This window comes from Magnolia sinica, chromosome 15, assembly GCF_029962835.1.
Source record: "Magnolia sinica isolate HGM2019 chromosome 15, MsV1, whole genome shotgun sequence".
Lineage (NCBI taxonomy): Eukaryota > Viridiplantae > Streptophyta > Magnoliopsida > Magnoliales > Magnoliaceae > Magnolia > Magnolia sinica.
The window spans coordinates 41,900,706-41,924,025 of NC_080587.1; the positions used below are offsets into that span (position 1 = coordinate 41,900,706).

Below are 23,320 nucleotides of genomic sequence, written 5' to 3' on the forward strand. Positions count from 1 at the left end.
GACCGTCCAATACCACATTCGAGATCAAATTCTTCCTTTGGAAAGAACATTGTATCTGCATTTGGTGGACCATGGAATTGTAATCAACAGACCAGATTCACAATGGACGTCGGTCTCTTGTATGCATATACAACTCGCATGTCATGTGTGGATAAAACACATGCATCAATGTGGGGCCCACGAATGTAGTGGATTTCTAAATCTACCACAAATCCTGTGGTACCTACTTATTGAGATTGGACGATATGATACCAAGATTAATCCAATCCTTACGGTTGTTTCCAAATGCTGGATGGAATTTGTATGGGACCAAATGTAATTCCATACCACCTAATTCTAATACCATGCACCAAACAAGCGGGGGATAGTCCAGATGCATTTCTGCCCTTCCAGATAAGGTTGGAGGGGCTATCTATCATTATGATAGATAGGGTTGAAAAAAGTCTCTTTTAATGTGTTGTTGAAATTAAAAAAAAAATCTTTCCTTCAAGCTACTAGATATTTATTTTCGAGACAAAACCATAGCTCCATTCGTAGAAATTTGATGCATTTTTTCATCTTTTTTATTTTTAATGATTGCATTTTAATAATTTATTCGTGGCATTCAAATTCATTTTGGGTGATCTAGATTGCTTTCATACCTCCATATGTATGGTAAAATTCATGTATGAGCATGATCTACCATGCTCTGCATGATAATCTTATGGTTCCCATTTGGACATCATGCTGAGAAATGCTATGACCGCTGCTCATGGTCTCCAAAATCTGAAAGAAAATAACTTGTAGTCTGCTTTTGATTCTTATGTTCAGATCTATCAACTGCGAAAAGGACATCGAAGCTGCTTTTGTTAACAGCTGCTGCAAATTATATGGCATATTGTCACAGGCGTGACTTTTTGTTTTGTGATCTTTGTGGGACATTGCTTTCATTGGATTCGCTCAAGCATGCAGAATGCCCCCTATGTGGATTCAAACGGAACATGAAAGGTAGTGGCTGGATTTTCCTTTGAAAATTGTCTATACTTAGTGTATATCGGATTTCTAAATCTATTTATGCTTGTAGATAATTGAATATGGCATGAAACATTTTGATTTTGCATTATTTTCACTTTGTGAAATTTGTTTTGGGCCATTCTCTTCGAGTTTCTTTTTTATGTGTGTGTGTGTGTGTGTGTGTGTGTATATATATATATATATATATATATATATATATAAAGTTTTAGGATCAACAACACAGCAGATTCTTTTTTTGTTTTTTAATAATTTTAAAATAGGATCAATAACACATGCATTTTATTAAAAGGTGACGAATACGAACATCCATCGAGGTAATGGATAGGCACCATCAACACAAAGGGAAAGTTGAGAGACCCTTCTATCTAGATGCATGCCCAAAGGAGATAAAAAGGGTCGAAATGATATGATTAAGGGTGCGTCTGGTACATGTTGTAGTGCTGTTAGCACAAAAATAGGGCTATGAGGATTGATAATCTTGTGTTGGCGCTTTAATAAGCTGTGCTTATAGTGCAGTTAGCAAAATAGTGCTATTCAGTGCTTTTTACTTTTGTGTTAATTGCCGCATTATGCTTATAGTTGAATCCTGAGAAAAAAGCAAAATCCAGATATTTTGATAAGAACTAGATTAGCATTCCTCATGTAGCCATGTGGAGGGAGGGAATATGCATGTGAGCCACACTGCCATCAAGTGCGCTGCCTCATGTTCACCCTAGAGCCCGTAGGTGGGCCACACCACAACTGGATGGGGATGCCCACCATTAGTTGTGTGGGGTCCACCACGGTCTGTATATGCCATCCAATTCATTCATTTGATGAGCCCTAATGCAATTCCAAAACTATGGTGGACTCACCGCATGAAATGTGCGGTTTTAGGCATGCTTTTAAAGTGTTCCTCGTGGTTTGGCCCACCAAAGTTTCGGATCAATCTGATTTTTGGGATCAGGTCCAAACATGAGGTGGTTCACTTGATCGATGGGTTGGATATCATGCAAATAAATTGTTCCCCCTGCTTCAATGGTAGGCGATGGATGGGTTGGATCTCATGCAAATAAGTCATTCCTACTTCAGTGGTAGGCACCACCTGCCTGTGTTAGTCATGCCCATTGTAGCTTTCATAAACAATGAGGGAAGCGGATTTCAATGGCTGTAGGAAATCTTTGTTGACATCAGTGTTCAAATTGTCGGCGAAAAGTCGATAATATCGACGATATTATCGGTGTAGCCAGCCCTGCAACACCGAAAACCCCTTTTTTCGTTTCTCTCCTAGTTGTCGGCGAAATATCGGTGATTTTTTGATATGGGCGATATTATCGAAATACGGGCGATATTATCGGGGCTGCATGAATAAATCGGAAGAAAAATCGGAATATCGGGGCTGAAATTGTGTGAATACGTAAAAATTGGGGAAAAAAATGAGAGTGATTTACGTACCTGGTTAATCGGAAGTCGGAACAGGAGGATCTTCTCGAATCTCGATCGACAGAGTTGGTACAGATTTAGAGATTTGAAATCTCCCGCGAAACCCTTCGCATCTTATTGTCTCCCCGCAAAACCCTCTTTAGGGTTTTTTTTTTTTTTTTTTGGTTTTTCCCTCCAGCGAAAAACCCTTTCGTAGTTGCACCGGCGTTTTCTAAGGTTTTCGTGGGAAATCGGTTATCGAGTACGCTCTTATCGTACCGACTAAACTCAGTTGGGCCCACCTTGGATGTATGTGGTCTATCTACATTGTCCATCTGTTTTTCCATCCACTTTAAGGGGTTGAGCCCAAAATTGAAGCAAATCCAAAGATCAAGTGGATCATACCATACGAAATGGTGGGTATAATGATTTCAACCGTTGAAACCTTTCTAGGCCCCACCATGATGTATGTACTTTATCCATTCTGTTCTTCCATTTTTACGGATCATTTTAGGGCTTTATCCCAAAATCTAGAGGGATACGAATCTCAGGTGGACCACACCACAAGAAAATAATAGTGATTGGATATCCACCATTTAAATCCTCCTAAGGCCCACTGTACTGTTTATTTGACATCCAATCTGTTAATTAGGCCATACAGACCTAGATGAAGGGAAAAAACAAAGATCAGCTTGATCCAAAACTTTTATGGCCCCCAAAAAGTTTTTAATGGTCTAAGTTCATTCAACATTGTTTCCTATAATGTGGTCCAATTGATATTAGTATATACCTCATTTTTTTTTTCTCATATCATAAAATGATCTATAAAAATAGATAGACGGTATGGATGAAACACATAAATCGTGGTGGGGCCCACAGAGCACCGACCACCAGCCATTCGCCAGTGGTAGTAGCCAATCTGTTTCAGCGGATGGGCGCGCGGATCAGGTACCACCCGGTCCGTTCGGAGCTGGGTGCAGGGGGAAGATCCAAGGGCCACTGAGGGATCACCGTGATGTATGAATCTTATCCACACCGTCCGTCCATCTTTTCATATCATTCTAGAATATTAGACCAAAAATAAATCATATTAAAGGCTCAAGTGGACCACACCATAGGAAGCAATGATACTAAGGACGCCCACCATTGAAACCTTCCTAGGGCCCACTGTATTTTTTTTTTTTTTACGTAACCCTTTGATATCATAATATACACCTGGATGGAGAGAAAAAAACAAATATAATCTTGTTCTAAAATTTCTGTGGCCCCTAAGAATTTTTCAACGGTATTAATTTAATTACCACCGTGTGGCCCATTTGAGATTTAGATATTATATATTTGTTGCATAATGTTTTAAAATAATATGAAGAAATGAATGAACGGTGCGGATAAATTTCATACATCACGGTGGCCTTTCAGTGGCCATCGGATCCTCCGTGCGTGGGATACGGTGATATCCCGGACTCGGATGAAAGCGGATTGCGTATTGAGTTACTCAGTACCCTCTTATGGTACTGGAGTAACTCCTCTTATGGTGTCGAGTAAACTCTGTTGGGCCCACTGTGAATTCATGTGGTTTATCCACACCGTCCATACATTTTTACATATCATTTTAGGGGTTGAGGCCAAAATTGAAGTATATCAAAAGCTCAAGTGGACCATGCCACAGGAAACAGTGGAAGTATTGATTTCCACTGTTAAAACCTTTTTGAGGCTCTCAATGATGTTTATTTTTCATCCAAACCGTTAATAACATCAAAATTATATGGATGAAAGGAAAACACAAATATCATCTTTATGTAAAACTTATGTAGCCACGAAGAACTTTTCAATGGTAGAATTCAATTCACACTGTTTCGGATGGTGTGTTCCACTTGAGATTTGGATATTCTTAATATTTGTTTTAAAGATATAAATTTATATGATAAAACAGATGGACGGCGTTGATACCGTGCATGAATGACAGTGGGCCCCACAGAGTTTATTCAGTATGCCTAGCGTACTAAGTTACTCGGTACGCAATCCGCTTCCGAAGTGGATTGGCTGGTGTAACACAAACCAGGGCGTTGACGTCACCAAGTTCTGTGGTCCCATCATGAGGTATGAGTTATATCCAAACCGTCCTTCCACTTGGTGAGCTCTTCCTAAGTCTTGATTTGAAAAATAAGACAGATCCGAAAATCAAGTGGACCACACTACAAAAAGCAGTGGAGGATTGAACGCCCTACCATTGATACCTTTTTGGGGTTCACATAAATTTTGATGTGGGAGAGTTTTGGTGCATGAAGCATCGGTGCTGAGGCCCATCATATAAACAGTTTGGATCACCGAATCATGGGACACCATACAATTACAAACTGAAAGAAAAATAAAATAAAATCTGAAAATTGGTCAAAAGTACAAATTCAACGGGTAAAATCAAACAGTTAAGATCAACTGGATCTATGCACTTCCATCTGTAATTTGTGTACATTAAGGAGCTCAAATGGCACTATATGTACCAGCATGGCAAATTAAGATGAGATCCAATCCATCCATCATGTGGTCCACTTGAGCTTTGGACATCCTTTTGGCCCCTATTAAATGGAAATTTATCATTTAATGCATTCTTTTTGTAATATTTTTATTATTCAATATGTAAATATGTGTATTCAGGCATGTCCTGAAGTTTCACTGAAAAATTCCACCATTTTCTCCATGTTTCCACTATTTTCCCTGCATTTCCGGTTATCGGCGATATTATCGGCGATAACGATATTATATCTTTATCTCTGCCCAGCGAAACTTGTAGCGATACCGACAACTCGAACACTGGTTGACATGCACTGCTCCCCCCTCTGGCACCCATAAAATGAACTTGGATGGATGCTCCTTTGACACTCTGAGGCCAGCAGGTGTTGGGGGATTGTTCATGATTATATTGGGTATTTGTTGGTGACGTTTTTAGGCCTCACAGGAATCTAGGGTCCAACTTTGCTGAAGCAGCAGCTTCATTGGAAGAAGAAAAAGTGCAGTTAAATTCAATTTCTTGCCGGCTATTATCGAAGAGATTCCTCTAATGGGATTGATTGGGCATCTTCAAGTTGATGTCTGGGGAGCGTTGCCAATATGATCGAAGAAGTGTGGAAAATTTGCAGTAACTGACAGATTTTTTCAAGAGAGAGAAGTCAACGGTGATGATGATTCTCTAGCCAAAGAGTGGGCTGCAGTTGATGTTTTTTCTTTTATTGAGGAGAGAAAGGCTATTCTATTAAGATAGTTTTAGATCACTCATGAAAAAACAAGGGAAGGGGATTTCGGTGTTTGGTGGAGTGTGACAGTTGATCTCAGTTTGCAGGATCCTTCTAATTAGGTTTCGCTCCCGCTTTGAATCGCACTCCCGCTCCTGCTTTCAATTGCACTCCCACTTCCTACCAATTGATGCTTGAAAACATTTTGAAACAAATGCTTCCTTGCTCATGCACCCGAATCTGTTGTTGCTTTGCTTCTCTTCGTGTAACTATATGGTTAATACAGAGGCACTCTGCAAATTGTACACATGTCTTGGTTGTTAGATAATCTAGACCATCAAAATCACTGACTCCACCTTGAATGGGTCATAGCAAAAAAATTGCACTTGCCTCTTACACGCGTGGTGAAGTGAGCAACTATCTAGTGTTAAATGCTTTGCACCATCCACAAGCTTGTACCGATAGGTAGTTTCACTGGAAAATACCCCGCATCAATTATCATCACAATTGTAATCATCATAAAATAATCATATTCCGATGACGCTATTTATTCAGCTATATGATGTGCTCCAAATAGACCTTTAATCTCATTAATAATAAGACATCGTTTTCTGTAGGCAAACCCCATGTCAACATTGTCCCCTTCATCTTCCTACCATTCTTTGAAAGAGATTTGCCCTTTTTGGTCGGTCTCGTGGTTGAGGACTAAGATGAAGTGGGTGAAGACACGGGGAGGTGCAGATGGTCCAAGGGAAAAGATGATGGTGGGAGAATGAAACTAAAGAAGAAATTGGAGGAAGCTTTATTTTAAAGTAGAAGGGCAGGGATGATCAATTTGGATCATGGGCCGCATGCTTGCATTGTTATTCGATGCAGAAAAGTAGTTGGATAATCTTTTTGTTAAATTGGAGGAGAGAGATGAGAGTCCTAGGGAGGTAATAGAAGCACAGATGACTGGAAAAGCGCGCAGACTAGAACTGGCAAGCTTGAATTACTTGGTGAATTATGAAAAGGCAGCAGAATCGGTTGGATCAAAGCTGAGATTGAGGAAGGAGGGAAGGAAAAGGGGCAAATCAGTTGCACAATGAAGATAGTACCATAGAATGTTGGACAATTTGGCCACTCTTGTTGTAGGCTTGCGGTTAGAGATTTGTTAAGAAAGAAAGCTGACATCATATTGCTGCAAGAGTCTAAGCTTCCAACAGCAACGAATGCTATGAGTGACGATTGTGGAAATGCAAAAATAAGGGGCATGTGATTTTGCTGGCAGTTGGGTCATCAGGAGGCATCATTGTCATGTGGTGGAACAAGGATAAAACTAAGCTGGAGGAGGATAAGATTCGTTCTTTTTCAGTGTCAATAGTATGTAACCAAATTGGAGAAGATAAAACTAGTGTGTTGACAACAGTTTATGGTTGTAATAACCTAAGTACAAGGCTGCAACTTTGGAATGAACTAACAGTATAAATGCAAGATGGGATATGCCGTGAGTTGTTGGAGGAATGAACTTTAACCCTATGGTTGGGTTGAGATTGATTATTTGTAAACTGGTAAGAACTCTTGTTTTGGCGGATGGGGAGAGGCACTTTCTGGTTGTAGTTCAATCAGTATTCCGAGACCGGTATCAATCATTTGCCCATTTGTTTGGATTCTGTGGGCATCTCTATGAGGCGTATTCCATTTAGATTTGGATGTTGGTGGCTGAAGGAGGAGGAATGCGTCCAAGCAATCACACAATCGATGGAGGAATTGTTCACTCCCCAAGTATAGGGTTGTGATGTAGTAATAAACTCGGTAAGACCGAGGTCGAATCCACAGGGACTGAAACTTGTACGTGATCTGAAACTAACTAGATCTAGAACTAGTTTAAGATGTAATCTCAATCAAATAGAATTTAATGAATAATGGTGGAATAATTATCGAAAACTTAAGGAATTTAGAGGAAGGAAACTAGGGATTCAGAGGATCCACTTGTAGAGATTAGGGAGAAATTATGCCTGCTTCAGAAATCATGGAAATCAAACTGAACCTACTTGATCTAGTCTTCACAAGATGAAAGGTGTATGAATTAGAATGGATTCCATCATCCAACCATGCCCAGGAGACAAAGCAAACAACAGGATTATACTAATTACCAACCAATCAAAAGTACATGAAAGTTAGGAAGGGTACGATCATCCAACCATGCCCAGGAGACGATGGTGAACAACAGGGCCTCCTGACGTCATAAACATCAAAAGAGAAAAAGAGATATTCAAAGCCATTGCAAACCCATTGTAATTTCAGTCACAACAGACCATTAAAGACTGAGAAAATATTCTTTTAATAATCAACTTAAAACCAAGTTCAGTTCAGAAATTCAAATTAAATGCATGAAATAGTGTCTCCCATCTCGCTACAGGCTTCACCTCTTAGCCCTAGCTAAGAGGATTAGCTACACATGAATGGGCTGATTAAAACAACAAAATAAAAATAAAAAGGAAAAGAAAAGAACAAGAAGGAAAGAGAGAAAAAACCCGCTTCACGTTTCCTCCTTTCTTCCTTCAATCACACGCTGCCAATCCCCCACGGCTGCACTCTCTTCTCGGCTGCACTCGTCCAGCCAAGTCCCTCCTGCTGCTTCACCTTTAAGCTCCCCCCCCAACCCCCCTTTTCTTTTGTTTTTCTCCTCTTTTATAGGTGTGCGGCCAGCAGGTCGGTTGACGTTTTACGCAGCCAACTTTGCTTCGCAATCTCGTGCGCGTGGGCGCGGGAATAGGAGTGCGTAAACAGGGGGTGCGTAAAAGGCCTTGGAACTAGTCTGGTTGCGGACTAATTTGCGGGCGTGTGAGGTATTTCCTTTGTGTGAAACAAGCTAGGTTGGGACCAAACCTGTCCTGTGAACGTGATAGACGAATTGGATTTTCCTGTTCGATCATAGGGGTGGACCAGAACAACTCACAACAGAGGAGTTGTCAGTTCGCGTGCGCGGTGGGAAATCCCACTGATTTCGGGATTCCCATTCAAACCAGACTTTCTATTTTTTTTCAATCTTTCTCCATGCGTGGCCCACTCCCTGTGGATCCTATAGCTTGATGGACAGTCTGAATCATTCATCCCGAATCATCGGTGGGTCCCAGCAGCTTGCAAACGTACTCTGTCCATCAACGCAAAGATCTTTCTGCTGAGAAACGCGTGCATCTACATGTAGCGTCCCATGTGAGCGCAGCTAGGATCCGGTCGAACGTGGTCCCTGATCTTGATGAACGGTCTGGATCATCCTATCAGCTGATGATGGTGACCCACAAAATTTCTCCGCAGCTTCAGACGCGAAACAGAGGTTCCGCGTCGGAATAACGGATGATTGATGGACCCCACAGTGATGTTTTTGATAAAATCCAAGCCGTCCACTGCGTTCTACTCGAAAAACCAGGTGGGAAGCACTATTTTTGGACCAAATTCTCTGTGGCCCTCTATACCTTCTACTCCGCCGTTCATCATGCCTTTAATGGTTAGGATTCTGCAATATTTTACATGGTCTCAAAAGGCCGCCTTGGTGAGGTAAATACCCCACCTATGCACACAATGGACGGTCCCGATTGATGCTTTGGAAGCGGAGTGGGCCCCACTAAGAGGAACCGGCGAACCCACGTTCGCTGCTGTGAAAGAGTCCGGTTTTGAGAAGAAGGGTCGGTCAGCGCTTGCTGACCAACTTTTGAATATTCGGTGTACACCCGGTGCACTTCAGTACATGCACACACACTGTACATGTAGGTCCCACGGAGATGTTTGTGACAAATCTGCTCCGTCCATCCTCTTTAGAACCTCATTTAAGGCGTTGAGTCCAAAATTGACGCATTTCCAGATACCAGGCGGGCCCCAAATCACTGATTTGTGGGCTGATCTGTCCGTTGGGCCACTTCTAGAAGGATCCAGTGGCTGAAATTTTTCGTGTACGGTTCATTTATGGTCTTCAGGCCACGTATGGAGTTTTGAACTGATCAGATGGTGGGAACCCTATGATCTTGCATTCTGGACACTTTTCAGGTCACTTGAGCTTCAATTCCTCAATTTTCTTGGATCCCTGGCGTGCAAATCTGTCGATCTTGGTCTCCTAGGGTCCGTCCCACGCTCTGGTGCTTTCAGACCATTAAATCCATGCTTTTAGTACCCTTTTCCAGTCCAAGCTCGTGAATACGCCCTGCATCACAAACATGATTAAATCAGGCCGTTAAACAATACTATGTTTGTAAATCCTGGTAATAACTGGGGTCTGATATGCAATATTTGACCCTCAACAGGAATGCGTAGAGGGTTGGGCAGTATACAAATGCTCAAAAATAAAAAATTGAACTATGTAAAGTTGAAACTCAAAGAGTGGAGTAAAGCTAGGTTTGGTCAAGCTCGGGTGAAGAAAGAGGACCGTCCACGCCAAATTGAATCCATCGATAGGAAGAGGAAGAAGGTCGTCTCAATTAGAATGTAGTGATTGAGAAAGAATGTGTCAAAGTGGATTACATGATGATTCTAAGAAGAGAGGAAGCTCCGTGGAGGCAAAAATCAAGAGTAGCTTGGTTAAAATAAGGAGATGAAAATTCAGGTTTTTTTCCCCAAAGGATGGAAAATGTGAGGAGAAGAACGGATACAATGCATAAGCTTGTTTTGAACAATGCGCTGGTTGAAGACCACTTTCATATTAGAGATGTGATCATTGATTTGCATTCTAAATTGTATTCAAAAGAAGGTTTCCGTCATCCATAGTTGGATGGACTTTCTTTTGATTTGTTATCATGGAGGTGGCTGAATGGTCAGAAAGAAGTTTTTTTGAGGAAGTGAGGAAGTGGCATTTTTTATGTGGATAGCGACAAAGCACTAGGTCTAGATGGTTTCATGATAGCTTCCTTTCAAGAGTGTATGAGATATCATAAAAAAGGAGTGTATGAGATATCATCAAAATGGATATTGTTGATGCATTCATGACCACACTTGTGGGCTACCTTGGCCCCACGTGTGGTCCCAGGGTCTCTCATGTGGTCCTCATATGTTTGGGTTTATATTGTGCCTTTGTCATATGTGTGGGCTATTCTTTAGGCCCATAAGTCATGGTTTATTTTATCTTTTAGTTAGAGGGTTATAACTTATAAGGGCTGACCCAACGTAATCCTTTTTCTTTGTTGTACCACTGCTTGGTAGGTGGTATAATCATGTTAATGTACCGCCGCTTGGTAGGCAGTATAATCATGTTAAAAAAGGCGTGTAAGACCCACTTTTATGTTTACCTGTGTGATGGGTCAAAGCATACCATTTCTCATCTATAGTTTGATCTACAGACATTTGAAGGGTAAGTTCAGATCTAAAGGCAGATATTGTGTATGAAGGTTGTTGATGGTATAAATCGAAAAAAAGAGAGTATACTATATAAATTATCTTACTCTGAATGGAACAAACTATTTACAATGGGCTACATCTGTAGAGATTTTTTTGATAGGAAAAAGAAATATAAAATATCTTACTCTGCCTAAATTTGATGAGACTGCGATGGACTATGATGATTGGGTAGCAGAAGATGCCCAATTAGTGCATTGTTGTGGAACAGTATGGAGTCACATATTAGTGTAAATGTGATCGTCATCAAAACCACCAAAGAAGTCTGGGATAACTTGAAGGAAATGTATTCAGGTGAGAAAAGCTAACTCATACCTATGAGCTTCTATAGAACATATCTTCATTCCAACAGTGAGATAAAGAGTGTGGGAGAGTACTATTCTACTTTGCGGGGTATGTGGGAACTGGGAATAATTGAATGTGTATCAACCGATGTCAATAGACATTGAGATAATGCTAAGGCAGAGGTGGGGAATTATGTGTCACCAAATTCCTCTTTGGCCTCCTACCTAAGTTCAAACCTGTGAGACCATTGATCCTTAGAGGAAGGGAGATCCCATTAGGATTCTTCATCATTTGATCGGTTTGCATTTATCTCAGCATCTGGTAGAGGTGATGGGGGAAGTTGCAGCAGTCGTGGTCGTCGTGGTTGGTTTAGAGGTAGAGACTCGAGGGGAAGTCGAGTTGGAGGTAAGAATATTTGGGGTGGTTGTGGCACAAATTCTTGTGATGGCTGTAGTCATGGTCTTGATAATCGACATTGCACGCACTATGGCTTTAACAATCACATCGCATATTGTTGATGCATATCGAGACTTAGTGGGAAAGCCAGCTTGGGCTAATTAAGTCCGCTTATTACTTCAGGTGACACAGTTACCATGTATGAGGAAGAATATGCCAAGCTTTTGAGAGATCACTCCACCCATGCCTCTTCCTCTACAGCTACTTTTGCCTAGTCAAATACAACTTGTTTTACTTTTTCCGAGAATGTCTCTTGGATTACTAATTTTGACACTTCCAATCACATGATTGGTAAACGTAGTATGCTCTTTAAGTTAGTTTAGTTTAGTCCTCATCCACATCTTTTGTGACACTAGTTGATGGTACATCAACTCATGTATTTGGGGTGGGCACGGTTTGTCATTCTCAAGATCTCTCATTATCTTCAATTTTGCACATTCCTAGGTTCATTTAAGCTTATTATCTGTCAGTAAACTAACCAAAGCCTTAAATTGTTCTGTCCAATTCTGTTATTCTTATTGTGACTTTCAGCATGTAAGAACGGGATGGATGATTGGTGGAGGACATGAATTAAATGGGCTCTATTACCTCGATCATGGAATAACAAGGTCTGGAGTTGCATTGCAGACCAACGTCTCTCCTCATTAGTGGCATTCTAGGCTTGGTCACCTGTCTGTAAATAGTTTTAAGGGTCTTGTCCCATCTTTGTCGTATATGTCTAAGCGAGAGTGTGAAGTTTGCAAGTAAAGCAAGTATAGTGTCTTTTTCTTTTCCACGTGAGGATAAAGTAAGTGATAAAGCCATTTACTTGATACATTTAGATGTTTGGGGTCCAGTTCATGTTTCCAGTTTATAAATACTTTGTTGTCTTTAATATGATTGCTCTAGAATTCTAGTTTAAAGAATTCCATATGCAAATACAAACTCAGGTTAATGCTAAAGTGTTTATTTTAATATCTATGCTAAGGAATATACATTGAATTATTTTTGTTCCAATCTTTTATCCCATGGAATCATTCATCAAACATCAGGTGCACACACCACAATAGAATAAAGTTGTAGAGCGTGAAAAGCGTTATTTACTTGAGGTTGCTAGGGCATTGTTGTTAAATATGGAGGTTTCAAAAAGTTTTTGGAGTGTAGTTTTGACTACATGTTATCTCATAAACCAAATGGCTTCATCAGTCTTAGGTGGTAATTTTTTTTTTTTGCCATATATCCCCAACGTCAACCGTTTTCAATTCCTAAAGGTTTTTTTTTTTTTTTTTTGGGTGTATATGCTTTGTACATCAATTTAACGGTTTCCGATAAATTTGAACCTAAGCCATCTCTTGCTCATTAGATGAGCTGGTAGAGACAGTGTAGTGTGTGTGAGTGATCCAGGGTTCAATCCCTAACAATGTTACCTTTAAAAAAAAAGATTTGAACTTAAGGCTGTAAGTTGTGTTTTTCTGGGATACTCTTATACTCAGTGGGGTTACAAATGTTATAATCTAGTCACTCGTAGATGATATGTGTTAGCCGATGTCACCGTTTTTTTGAGGTACTCAATTTTTGTTTTTTTTCCTGAGGGAGGAAGATCATTGCAACTTGCAGATGGTTCCATCACTATTCCTATGGGGCTAGGCATAACTTTTTCTGTAGAGCGAGTACTTGTACGATGTTTAGATCTGCCATCACTGCAGGTCTCCAGACATTCCAAGAGAGGCGATGAAGTGCATGCCAACATGTCCTCTATCAATCCTGCCACCCCATTTGAAGATCATTCTTGAGTCTTCACCATTACTATCAAATGAAGCCATGAAGTCGATCTGCCCATTGCTCTCCGTAAGGGTATATGTTACCTGACATCCTATCTCTAATTTTGTTTCCTTTGATGGCGTATTTCCTTTTCGACAGTTTGCGTTGTCTTTATCCTGTGTCCGTTCCTCGCTCTTTCTAGGAAGCTGTTAATAGTGATGGGTGGAAGCGAGCTATGGAAGGAGATGGTTGCACTTGATCAAAATCAAACTTAGACCTTAGCTAAATTACTTGTAGGAAAACATGCAATAGGCTACAGATACGTATATACTAATACCATCAAGTACAATCCTAATGACTCGGTGGATTGTTTAAAGGCTTGATTGTTTATGACGGGATACACATACTCTAGGGGTTGACTACTCTAAGACCTCTCTCGTGGTCAAGCTTCATTACTGGTAACATGGATTTTTGGAGGGATTAGGGATAATTTTCATAGACATTGTAGGGCAACATCGAGCTACACATAAGAAAGGAAGTACGACCATTTGAAGAGGCATTTATTGATATGTGTTCAAATATATAATCTAGGCTATAGTCTGGCACAAGCCCTTATACATTCCATGGGGAAATGCCCTTGATTCTAAGGCAAGGCATAAATACAGTGGCAAACGCATGTATCATATAAGTGAAATAAATAAGGTGCAAGGCATGCACTCACCACTTGAGAATCAATATTAGTCTAAATGCATGAAAGGTACACGAGCATGTACAAGGTGGAGCCTTTGGGAAGAGGTAATGTGCTATTGAGAGGATGTGGAGCCCTAGGGGGGTGCAGGCCTCCAGGGCGGCTGACCACTAGAGGGATAGGACCCTTATGGGGCGAGCCTTGGGCACACCTAATGCAAGCTATGGACTCTTTCGGATGGTGCTAGATATTTCCCCTTCCTTTCGATCAAACCACCAACATATAAAAAGACATTTACATGGTTTGACAATATGCTTACTCCACGGGGTAGCAGTATGGAGCTTTCACTAAAATGAGGGAAATTAATAGTAAACGTATCGTTTCTCCAAGCATAAAAGAAAAAAAACATGCAATGCATGTGCCTTGACTGGGGATCCTTCGTATTTAAAATCTCTGGATCACTAGTTGGGACATTTGTAATGTCAGGAAACGATTAGCCTTCTGTCCCATGTAACCATATAAAGGACATGCCTATTGCCTTAATAGCTAGTGCAGGGTCTCTTGAGAGCATACAAGAGTTGGATTGTCAACTCATCTGAGTGAGTAGAGGGGTGTGCTCATATGGCTTCCACTCATGACTATCCGGTATCAAGTACCAAATGCATGGCTGAACTTAGATTCACACAAGGTCATATGGAGATGAGAGTGAAGAGGATCAGTGTGTGACATCGTCCAAGTATGAGACATGTAGCATAAGACTGTGCCAGGTATGAAACGAACAACATAGCGCCGTGCCATGCGTGGGACAGGGAGCTCAGGGCTGTGTCTGGGTAGGCAAGGAGCATAGAGTTATGTTTGTATATGCAAGAGCTCGTAGCCGTGTATGTGTGAGCAACACAAGGCTGCATTTATGTAATATGATGATGAGGTCAGCGCCTGGCATTGTCTGTGCATGTAGTTCAATCAACTGGATAACACGGGAACGAGCACGGGTGAGGTTAACGTAGACGATGCTCGCTTGGATAGGTGAGCCCGGATCTATGCTCCACTAGGAGACCGACAACAGGCGTTGTCCCGGTAGCCCTGTTAGGGTTGTCGCCCTAGCCCACTAACCTGTATGAGTGAGTGAGAGTCTCTCCTCACCTATTCCTGAGAGTGAGAGAGAGTCTCTCCTCACCTGTTCCAGAGAGAGAGAGAGAGAGAGAGAGAGAGGCAACGCGGGGGGGGGGTGGTCCTTCGAGAGTTTCTGAATGAATCAAATGAAGACCCCTGAGGCATATTTATAGGAGTTGAACAAGTGACCTCTTATGGTAGCATTGATGTCGGGGCTCTGCCACTTGGGTGTTGTGCTACCACGGGGCCGCGACGGCGTTGTGCCCTACCATGGGGCCATAACGTTACCAGGACGCTGCTGCCTCGACCGCCGATGTTGAGCTGTGGCTAAGTCGCTATCGGGGTGCTGTGGTGACTTGGGCCAGTGTTGTGCTATCACGGGGCCGGCGTTGTGCTAGCCCGGGGCAACTCCAACATTGGGGCTTTATTGTTGTGGCGTTGACGTTGTGTTGCAGTTGCCACTGGCGTCGGGGCATTAACATTGAACCATGGCTAACTGATGTAGGATGTAGCACATATACATTCCTAGCATGGCAAACCAAAAGAAGGCTAGCTGGAAGTGGAAGTAGTAAGCCAAATTCGGGCCCAATCCTACATAGGGCATGACGTAATTGGGCCCTAGGTGTGTCCGATTCAAATAAATTCAATCTGGATACGGAGAAATTGCCGTTTGAAGTGTGAATCGTAAATCAATCATAACTTTTGATTCGTGTATTGTTAAGGGACGCATGACTTATCAATCTTTATTGTAATGGGCCATCCAGGGTCAACCGACCCACATAGTGGGTCCCATCTGTCCGTTTCGCGAGAAAACACACGCTTACAGTTCAAAAACGATATTTTAGGGAAAATTTACTATTTTTAGTAATTCTAATTTTTGTCGTATTTTCTTATTTTTAGAATTTTAGGTTTCCATCTTTTTTAGATTGTAATCATGATAGGACTCCTCCGGTAAAGTTTATCTGGACTTTCTATTTTTGGCAAAGTAGGCTTTAGGTGAGTTTTACTATTTTGGGTAACTTTCAATTAGGGTTAGAATTTTGCTATTTTAGGTAGTTTTGAATTAGGTTTTTTTTTTTTTTTTTTCCTTTATTAGTGGTGTAATAGAGAATCATACATATTAGACTTATTCAATAAAGAGTTTTCTCTCTTTTTTCTTGTGGATTCAAGGTTTTAATCACTTGAGGATGACGGTGATCTTCCTCTTCACTTTTCACGCTCTTCCCTGCGTCACTAAGGTGCCGCCAGGGCCATGGTCCTGAGTCACTTTTTTTTAGTGTCAACAAATTCGTATGTGTGGTGATCTCTATTGCTGCAAATATAGACTGTCCTTTATACCAACTTGATGTGAACGCCGTTTTTCATGGGGATTTGCTAGAAGAGGTGTATACGGAGAACTTGCCCGACTTTGTTGCTTAGGGGGAGTCAGATAAAGTTTGTCCCCGAAAGAAATCAATTTATGGATTAAAACAGTCTCCTTGTGCTTGGTTCGTCAAATTTAATAGGGTGGTGCTTCGATTTGGGATGAAACGTAGTCTGGCAAATAATTCGGTTTTTGTTCGACAGAGCAAGATAGGTACCATTGTGTTAGATGTATATATCGATGATATCATTATTACTAACATTGATTGTATAGATATTTCTTGGTTAAAGTTTTGCAACAAATACTTTTGCCCAAAGGATTTAGGTTGCCTTCAATACTCTCTAGGTATTGAGGTATCAAGGTTAGAAGTGGGAATTAACTTGTTACAGGCTTGCAACAGAAGTATGTGATGGATTTATTTGAAGAGACAAGTCTACTGGGGGGTAAGCCATTTGAAAATTGATGTAGGACCAATGTATGTACTCAAATAATGTGAGAGATCAATCGACAAATTTAAATTAATCAATGAAAACTATAAATCTTGCTACCATCATCACAAATATCAAGATTCTAAAAGGAAATCATGCATAATTTAAGCCTAGGTTGCCAAGCATCGTCCTACAAGACCATTAAACATGAGAAACTAGAATCAAATGGATGTAGAAACATCCAAATAGCATAGGGTTAGGCCTATTTTAGAGAGGAAGGTCTAATACTACCTGGGGTTAGGGTGAGGGCTAGGGTTTTGGATAAGGGAAGATACGGTTTTAGGGGAATGGTTCAAAGAGGCAAGGGGGACTAGAGGAGTGGTCGTATGGACTAGCCTGTGGGCTCGCACGTGTGGTCATACGGGCACACATGTGGGGTCCGGTTGGCTAGGGTTTGGTCTGGAACTTTAGGGTTGCGAGGAAAAAGATGAAGAAGAGGAAAGGAAGGCGTTGGAAGATGTTTTGGATGAAGAACTAATGAGATTTCAACAAAATACCTTGCACGGAAAAGAAAAACTCAGAGATGGATAATCGAAAGCCTCGCACTCCTATGATTGAAGATACGCATCGCACCGATCTTCGTTCCAAATCGCATGAAGAAGAATAAACAAATGAACTTTGATTTTTTTTTTTTCTTCCCCCAGAGAGAATCCACCATAGAGAGGTCGATCCCCAACACACACACAACCACACCCGCCCCGCCCCCCCCCCCCAAAATATAGTCTCAAGAACTTTCAAAATTACAAAGCACAAATGATTATAAACTAAATCCAAAAACATAAATGTCCTATGATGACGAGAATGGTCCATGATCCACGGCCCAATCATGTAATCCACGCGATCCAACGGCTCGATCGTCATGTCCCTCAAATCTAACGGTCTAAGTCACTCCCTAAAGCAACCCATGTGCATCTTCCCAGCGTGGGGTCTTCTAGATGCTCCCACATGCACATGGGGTCTTCAACATGGAACTTGCCTAGCCATAGAGAAATCGGGGCAGCCTACCTCCTACTTTGATACGTACGCAAAGGTGTACGTGATGTGATGTCCTCATAAAAAATCCATAGATACTAACTCAAGTTGAGTATAAATGAAGGCGAACTATTTGATGATCCAAGGAGATATCGCCTGCTAGCTGTGTCCATGTTTGGGATGACAATTGGTCTGGGGAATGTCCTCTTAGTTTCTGCCTTCCCCCAGCTGTACAGAGTGGCATGGCAGAAGAGGCCTTCATATGTCAGTTCGTGTCTTGAGTTAGTGAAGTAGTTCCAAACCCACTTTTACTGATGATGAGATTATTGACTTTGCTAGACTGATGGAGCTTCTCCAAGCCAGGTCCTGAGAGAGACATACGGGTGTGGAAGCCAAGTAGTTCAGGAAGCTTCTCTGCTAGGTCCTTTTATTTATATGGCTCATCCACTCTGGCCCAGAACCCTATTCGCCACATTTGGAGGTATCCATCTGGAACCTCATGTTAACTGTCAGTTGGTTAGTTGGCAAGAACAAGGTGCTCATGACTGGCCATTCGGGGAACAAACAGATTAGCATACCCAGTGGGTGCATTGTATGCTTGTGGGATACGAAAGCAGTCGATCATTTATCCTGCCCATTCTTTTGTGCAGAAAAATTGGTGGTTTTTTATTTATTATTATTTTAAAACGCTGTTGGAGGCCACTTATGCCCGGAAAGATTTGGGACATCTTTAGCATGTGGCATTTTGTAAAAATATGGAGGAAAATGACCCTGTGGAGGTTCATCTTGCTAGCTGCTCTTTGGTCGGTTCGACAGCAACCATTACTAGATGTTTAGAGATAAATCGTGCTCCCCAGGTCAGGATTTTCGAAATGCAAAGTCGCTTGTTGACTTGTTGTTGAATGGGCCATGGCCTCCAACACCTTTGCTGGCTATCCTATTGAAACTTTATAGAATAGTTGAAGGGGAAAATTCATCCTTGTTCCTATTTTTTAGTTTTTTAAAATAAAGTTTATTCAACTATGCTTAAAAAAAAGGGAGTCCACATGTTTGTCCCTTTTTAATGTGCTTCTTTAATTTTCCATTACAATTAGGAGTGATTGAGAAGTGTTGGTGCATGTATATAGGAAATTTATCTTCTTTTAGGCACGTATCAATTCTTCTACATTTAAGTCAATTCATTTTTATTGCTTCTCAGTATGTCATCTGACCAAACACACCCTCAGCCTTTTGATTCCATTTCCTGTTTATTTTTCTTTAGTTTCGTTGTCAAGTGCATTTCAAATGTTATTGTAGTTACATTATAATGGCATTCTTGCATGGGATTCCTGTCTTACAGTTCCATGACTGCTTATCCATGTGGTGATAAGATTTTTAAAGACACCTGTTTTTCTTTTCCTTATTTTACATTTCTAATAAAATGTAAACTGCCTTTCACAGAAATTGAAGGAAGGGAAACATGCTACACTATCACTGCTGAGGTATGCTTTCAGCTACTGCCTTTTATCCTTTTTGTACTCTACCATTTTCCAATGTGGATATCGACACTCCCACGTGGTGAAAGGTGTAGACAAGAAGGTGCCCGGTGGTGGAGATTAATATATCCCAACTCATTGTTGGTTTCTCGTCACACAGGATAACCATGAAACTACTCCTAGGTCACCCAAACCCATTGGGGTCGTGGTGAAATTTAGGGTACTCAAGAACCATGGTAACACAACTAAGCCTTATTGGCTGTTTTGTCCACTTCATTCTTTCCCTAGGGGCCCACTAGAGAGACCACAACAGAATGCCTGTAACCCATTAAACATAAAATGTCAAGTTCCATAGACAACTAATAGTAGATCGATGAAATGAAGAAGACACTAATGACTTAATTCCAATCAACACAAAAAGATCACAAATGATTTAAGTCCAGCCAGTGTTCGAATTATCTCTGATATTATTGAAATATCTCCGATATTATCTTTTATCTCCAGCTCAACGATACCGATAACACTGGTGGTATCAGAAATTTCAGGTATTAGATGTATTGCTAAGTATCACCAACGTATCAATATTGCTAATGTAATCGCCAATATTTTCAACTATGTAAATTCTAAGTGTCGCTTGTATTGCCAATGCATCAATAACGCCAACGTATTGCCAATATTTTTGACTATGTAAATACTAGGTAATGCTTGTATCATAAGTGTATCGATGATATTTCAATAATATCGCCAACGTATTGATATCATCAAAATTTTGTTTATTAGAAAAAAATTATTTCAAAATTTTTTAATGAGCACATGGTTGTATGTAGTGTTTAATTTGTCATTGATAATATTGATAATATCTTGATATTATTGATATCGCAACATGTGCGATATTATCAATATCACACTTGAGACCGCAATCTTTCACTTCCTTTCCAATTGTTGATGATTTCTTGGTGAAATATCATGTGTTGTTGATATTTTGCAATATCGATGGATGTTCGAATGGAGGATTGGATGGTTAAATAGGTCGGATGGGATTGTTGGACTGATTTCTTACAACAACACATGCTTTCGGATGGGATGGTTGGGCTGATTTCTTACAATAATACATGCTTTTAAGGCCCCTTTTGCAATTTTTTTTTTCTTTTCTAAATATGCAAGTATGTACATTTTAACAACTCTTGAAGATTTGCTGAAAATTCCACCGTTTTTCCCATGTTTCTCCGCATTTCCGGTTATCAGCGATATTATCGGCAATATCGATATTATTTCCATATCCCTGGCCAGTGAAATTTGTAGCGATATCGATACTTGGAACACCAAGTCCAGCAAAACCAAAAAAATGTCTAGAATGCTCTTTTTGAGCTTGCCTTACTAGAAAGGTGTCCTAGCCTATAATGTGGGCTGTACAACCCCCATTCCCATGACACACATGAAACATAGGTGGACAGCGATCCATGATCTGTCAATATGGTGGCCCAGACAACAGGTATGATCAACAAAAGATAGCAGGTCATCTCTACCAGTCCTCAAGATGCCTATAATTTGGCCTTATGAATGTCCCAAGTGGCAAGTTGATCTTGCTGAAGGCGATGAAGTAGATGAGGCGGACAGTTTTTGATGATAAACCTATCTATTCCAAAGCAGAGGAGGAAGATAAGGTGAATAGTTACGATGGACCAACTGCACTCATAGTTTAAAGTTGTTGAAGGAGCACTGGTAAATTCCATTTCAATTCAAACTGCAAATTGAGTTTTTTCCAACGTCAGGAATGATTCCAAGGAGTATAAAATAGCATCAAAACTTGCCCCATAGAACAACCAGAAATCACCAAAAAAAAAAAAAAAAGAAAAAAAAGAAAAAAAAGAAAAAAAAAAAAAGAAAAAAGGAAAAAAGAACCTCAAAGACTGCCCTTTTTTTTTTTTTTTTTGGAAACTATGATTATATTTCATTAACAGGCCGAAGCCACAAATTACAAATGTACAAAAATACAAAAGGAATCGACCAAAACTAACTGCCAAAAACACATTTTACATTTCCGCTCAATCCTTTACATTGTGAATTGCCCTTCTAAAGACATCTAAAGCTCCTCTCTTTTTATCCCTAAAGTATAGATCATTTCTTTCCCACCATAGAGCCATAGAATCGCTAACAAGCTCAATCTCCATATCCTTTTCCCCGCTTTCCCTATCACCCCACCATGCCAAGATGGTAGGAAATCGCCAACCGATTTAGGGAAGATCCATAGGACCCTGGATAATTGAAGCAGAAGATTCTGGAAGTCATAGGACCCTGAACAACTGAAGCAGAAGACCCATAGGATCCCTTAGTTTGCTCAAATTACCCGGGGGGGTTCTGGAAAATTCTGGAAGTTTCTCTTTTGGTGTAGTTTTCTGGTTGATGACATCATCAATATGCACTTGCCCATGTTAGAAGTGGCAGCAGTTGCAGAACATTATGAAAATGATTCAAGTATTTCCTGATTTAAATCATTTGAATGAGTTGTGCAAATCATTCAACAATATATGAAAACAACAGCAATGGCTCCTTTAGAAGTCAAGAGAACTCATCAAAAGAACAAAACCATTTAAAAGAATAAACTTGAAATCTTTGATGTGGGTCATGGGTCCTAGCTAAAAACCAGATGTGAGAGGAAACCTCTTTTAATGATTTCTTTGACACAAACAAGCCAACCAAAATAAATGCAGGGTTATTGAGAATTTCAACCGAGAATGGCCGAGTTTTCTAAACTCTCCTCGATTGTACATGATGGCTTCAGAAAAGGGGGTCTCTCATGAGGCACGTGCGTTTGAGAACTTAAGTTCGCACACGTGCGAACTCAAGCCAGAAATAGGTTTCAACTCTATTGCCCTCCATTTTCGCTGTTTCTCGGCCCCTCGACCTCCCGCGTCTACAGAACTCTACGGAAACAAAGTTTCTTGCTCAGAGCTACCCCATTATTCCGAATGGCTACATGTTTCCTGAAGTATTGTCGGACAGATCTGAAGAGGTGAATTGCGTTTCTGGCGTTTCAACAGCAATCGAGACTACAAATAGAAAGATCAAAGTTGCTAATTTGGGTGATTCGAGTTGCCTCCGGTTCCCTGAGTTAATGTTGTGCACTCTCGATGAATCCAATCGCTTTTCTGGTGATTCTGTACCCCTCAAGTCTGTTAACGAAGTGGGGGACTTCTCCGATCATGACAATTCAGCTCAATCAGAGGTGTGGCTGTCATGGGAGGCCTCATATGCAGCAGATGTATACCAAATAGCAATAGAAACAAATGTAGAGGCCCTGGAATCCTGGATTCTCGACGACAAATGGTAGTTTACAAAAACAGGGGGTCTAAGATGCTTCCAGATTCCGATAGACTCTCTGATGCAGGGGTCGTTCCGGATCCTGAAGACAGTACTGGGAGTTCGTTTTTTATTTCTCCGTTGGCAATCGACTGTCAGATTCGAAACACAGTAACAGTGGATAGCTGGTGTTCCAATCAGTCAGGGGTCCCTGATATTCCAGTTCTTTTTCAACTGCAGAATACAAGGTTGTCAATGGTGCAGGGAATGAGAAGGATTAAACTTGTTACGATGTAGGTGGATCTATTGGTGGCGGGGGTCAGATATGGGGACAGGCCGGAGGACTGTATTGCATATTTTGAATTTGTTGAGGAGGGGGAGGCAAATAATCCCCAAACAGGTTCACTTTAATCTAAATGGAGGAGATGAAC

At 40.8% G+C, this 23,320-nt stretch overlaps 1 protein-coding gene across 5 annotated transcripts in view; it reads left to right on the top strand.

Annotated features, from left to right (window-relative positions):
- LOC131226727 (uncharacterized) overlaps positions 1–23,320 on the top strand; it is a 36,962-nt gene that overhangs the window by 3,505 nt on the left and 10,137 nt on the right. For all 5 annotated transcript variants that reach the window (XM_058222400.1, XM_058222401.1, XM_058222403.1 and 2 more), the window contains 2 exons: positions 811–987; positions 19,555–19,595. In XM_058222400.1, coding sequence (XP_058078383.1) covers positions 870–987; positions 19,555–19,595 — 159 coding nt within the window. In that variant the 5' untranslated portion in view covers positions 811–869. The remainder of the gene's footprint in view (positions 1–810; positions 988–19,554; positions 19,596–23,320) is intronic.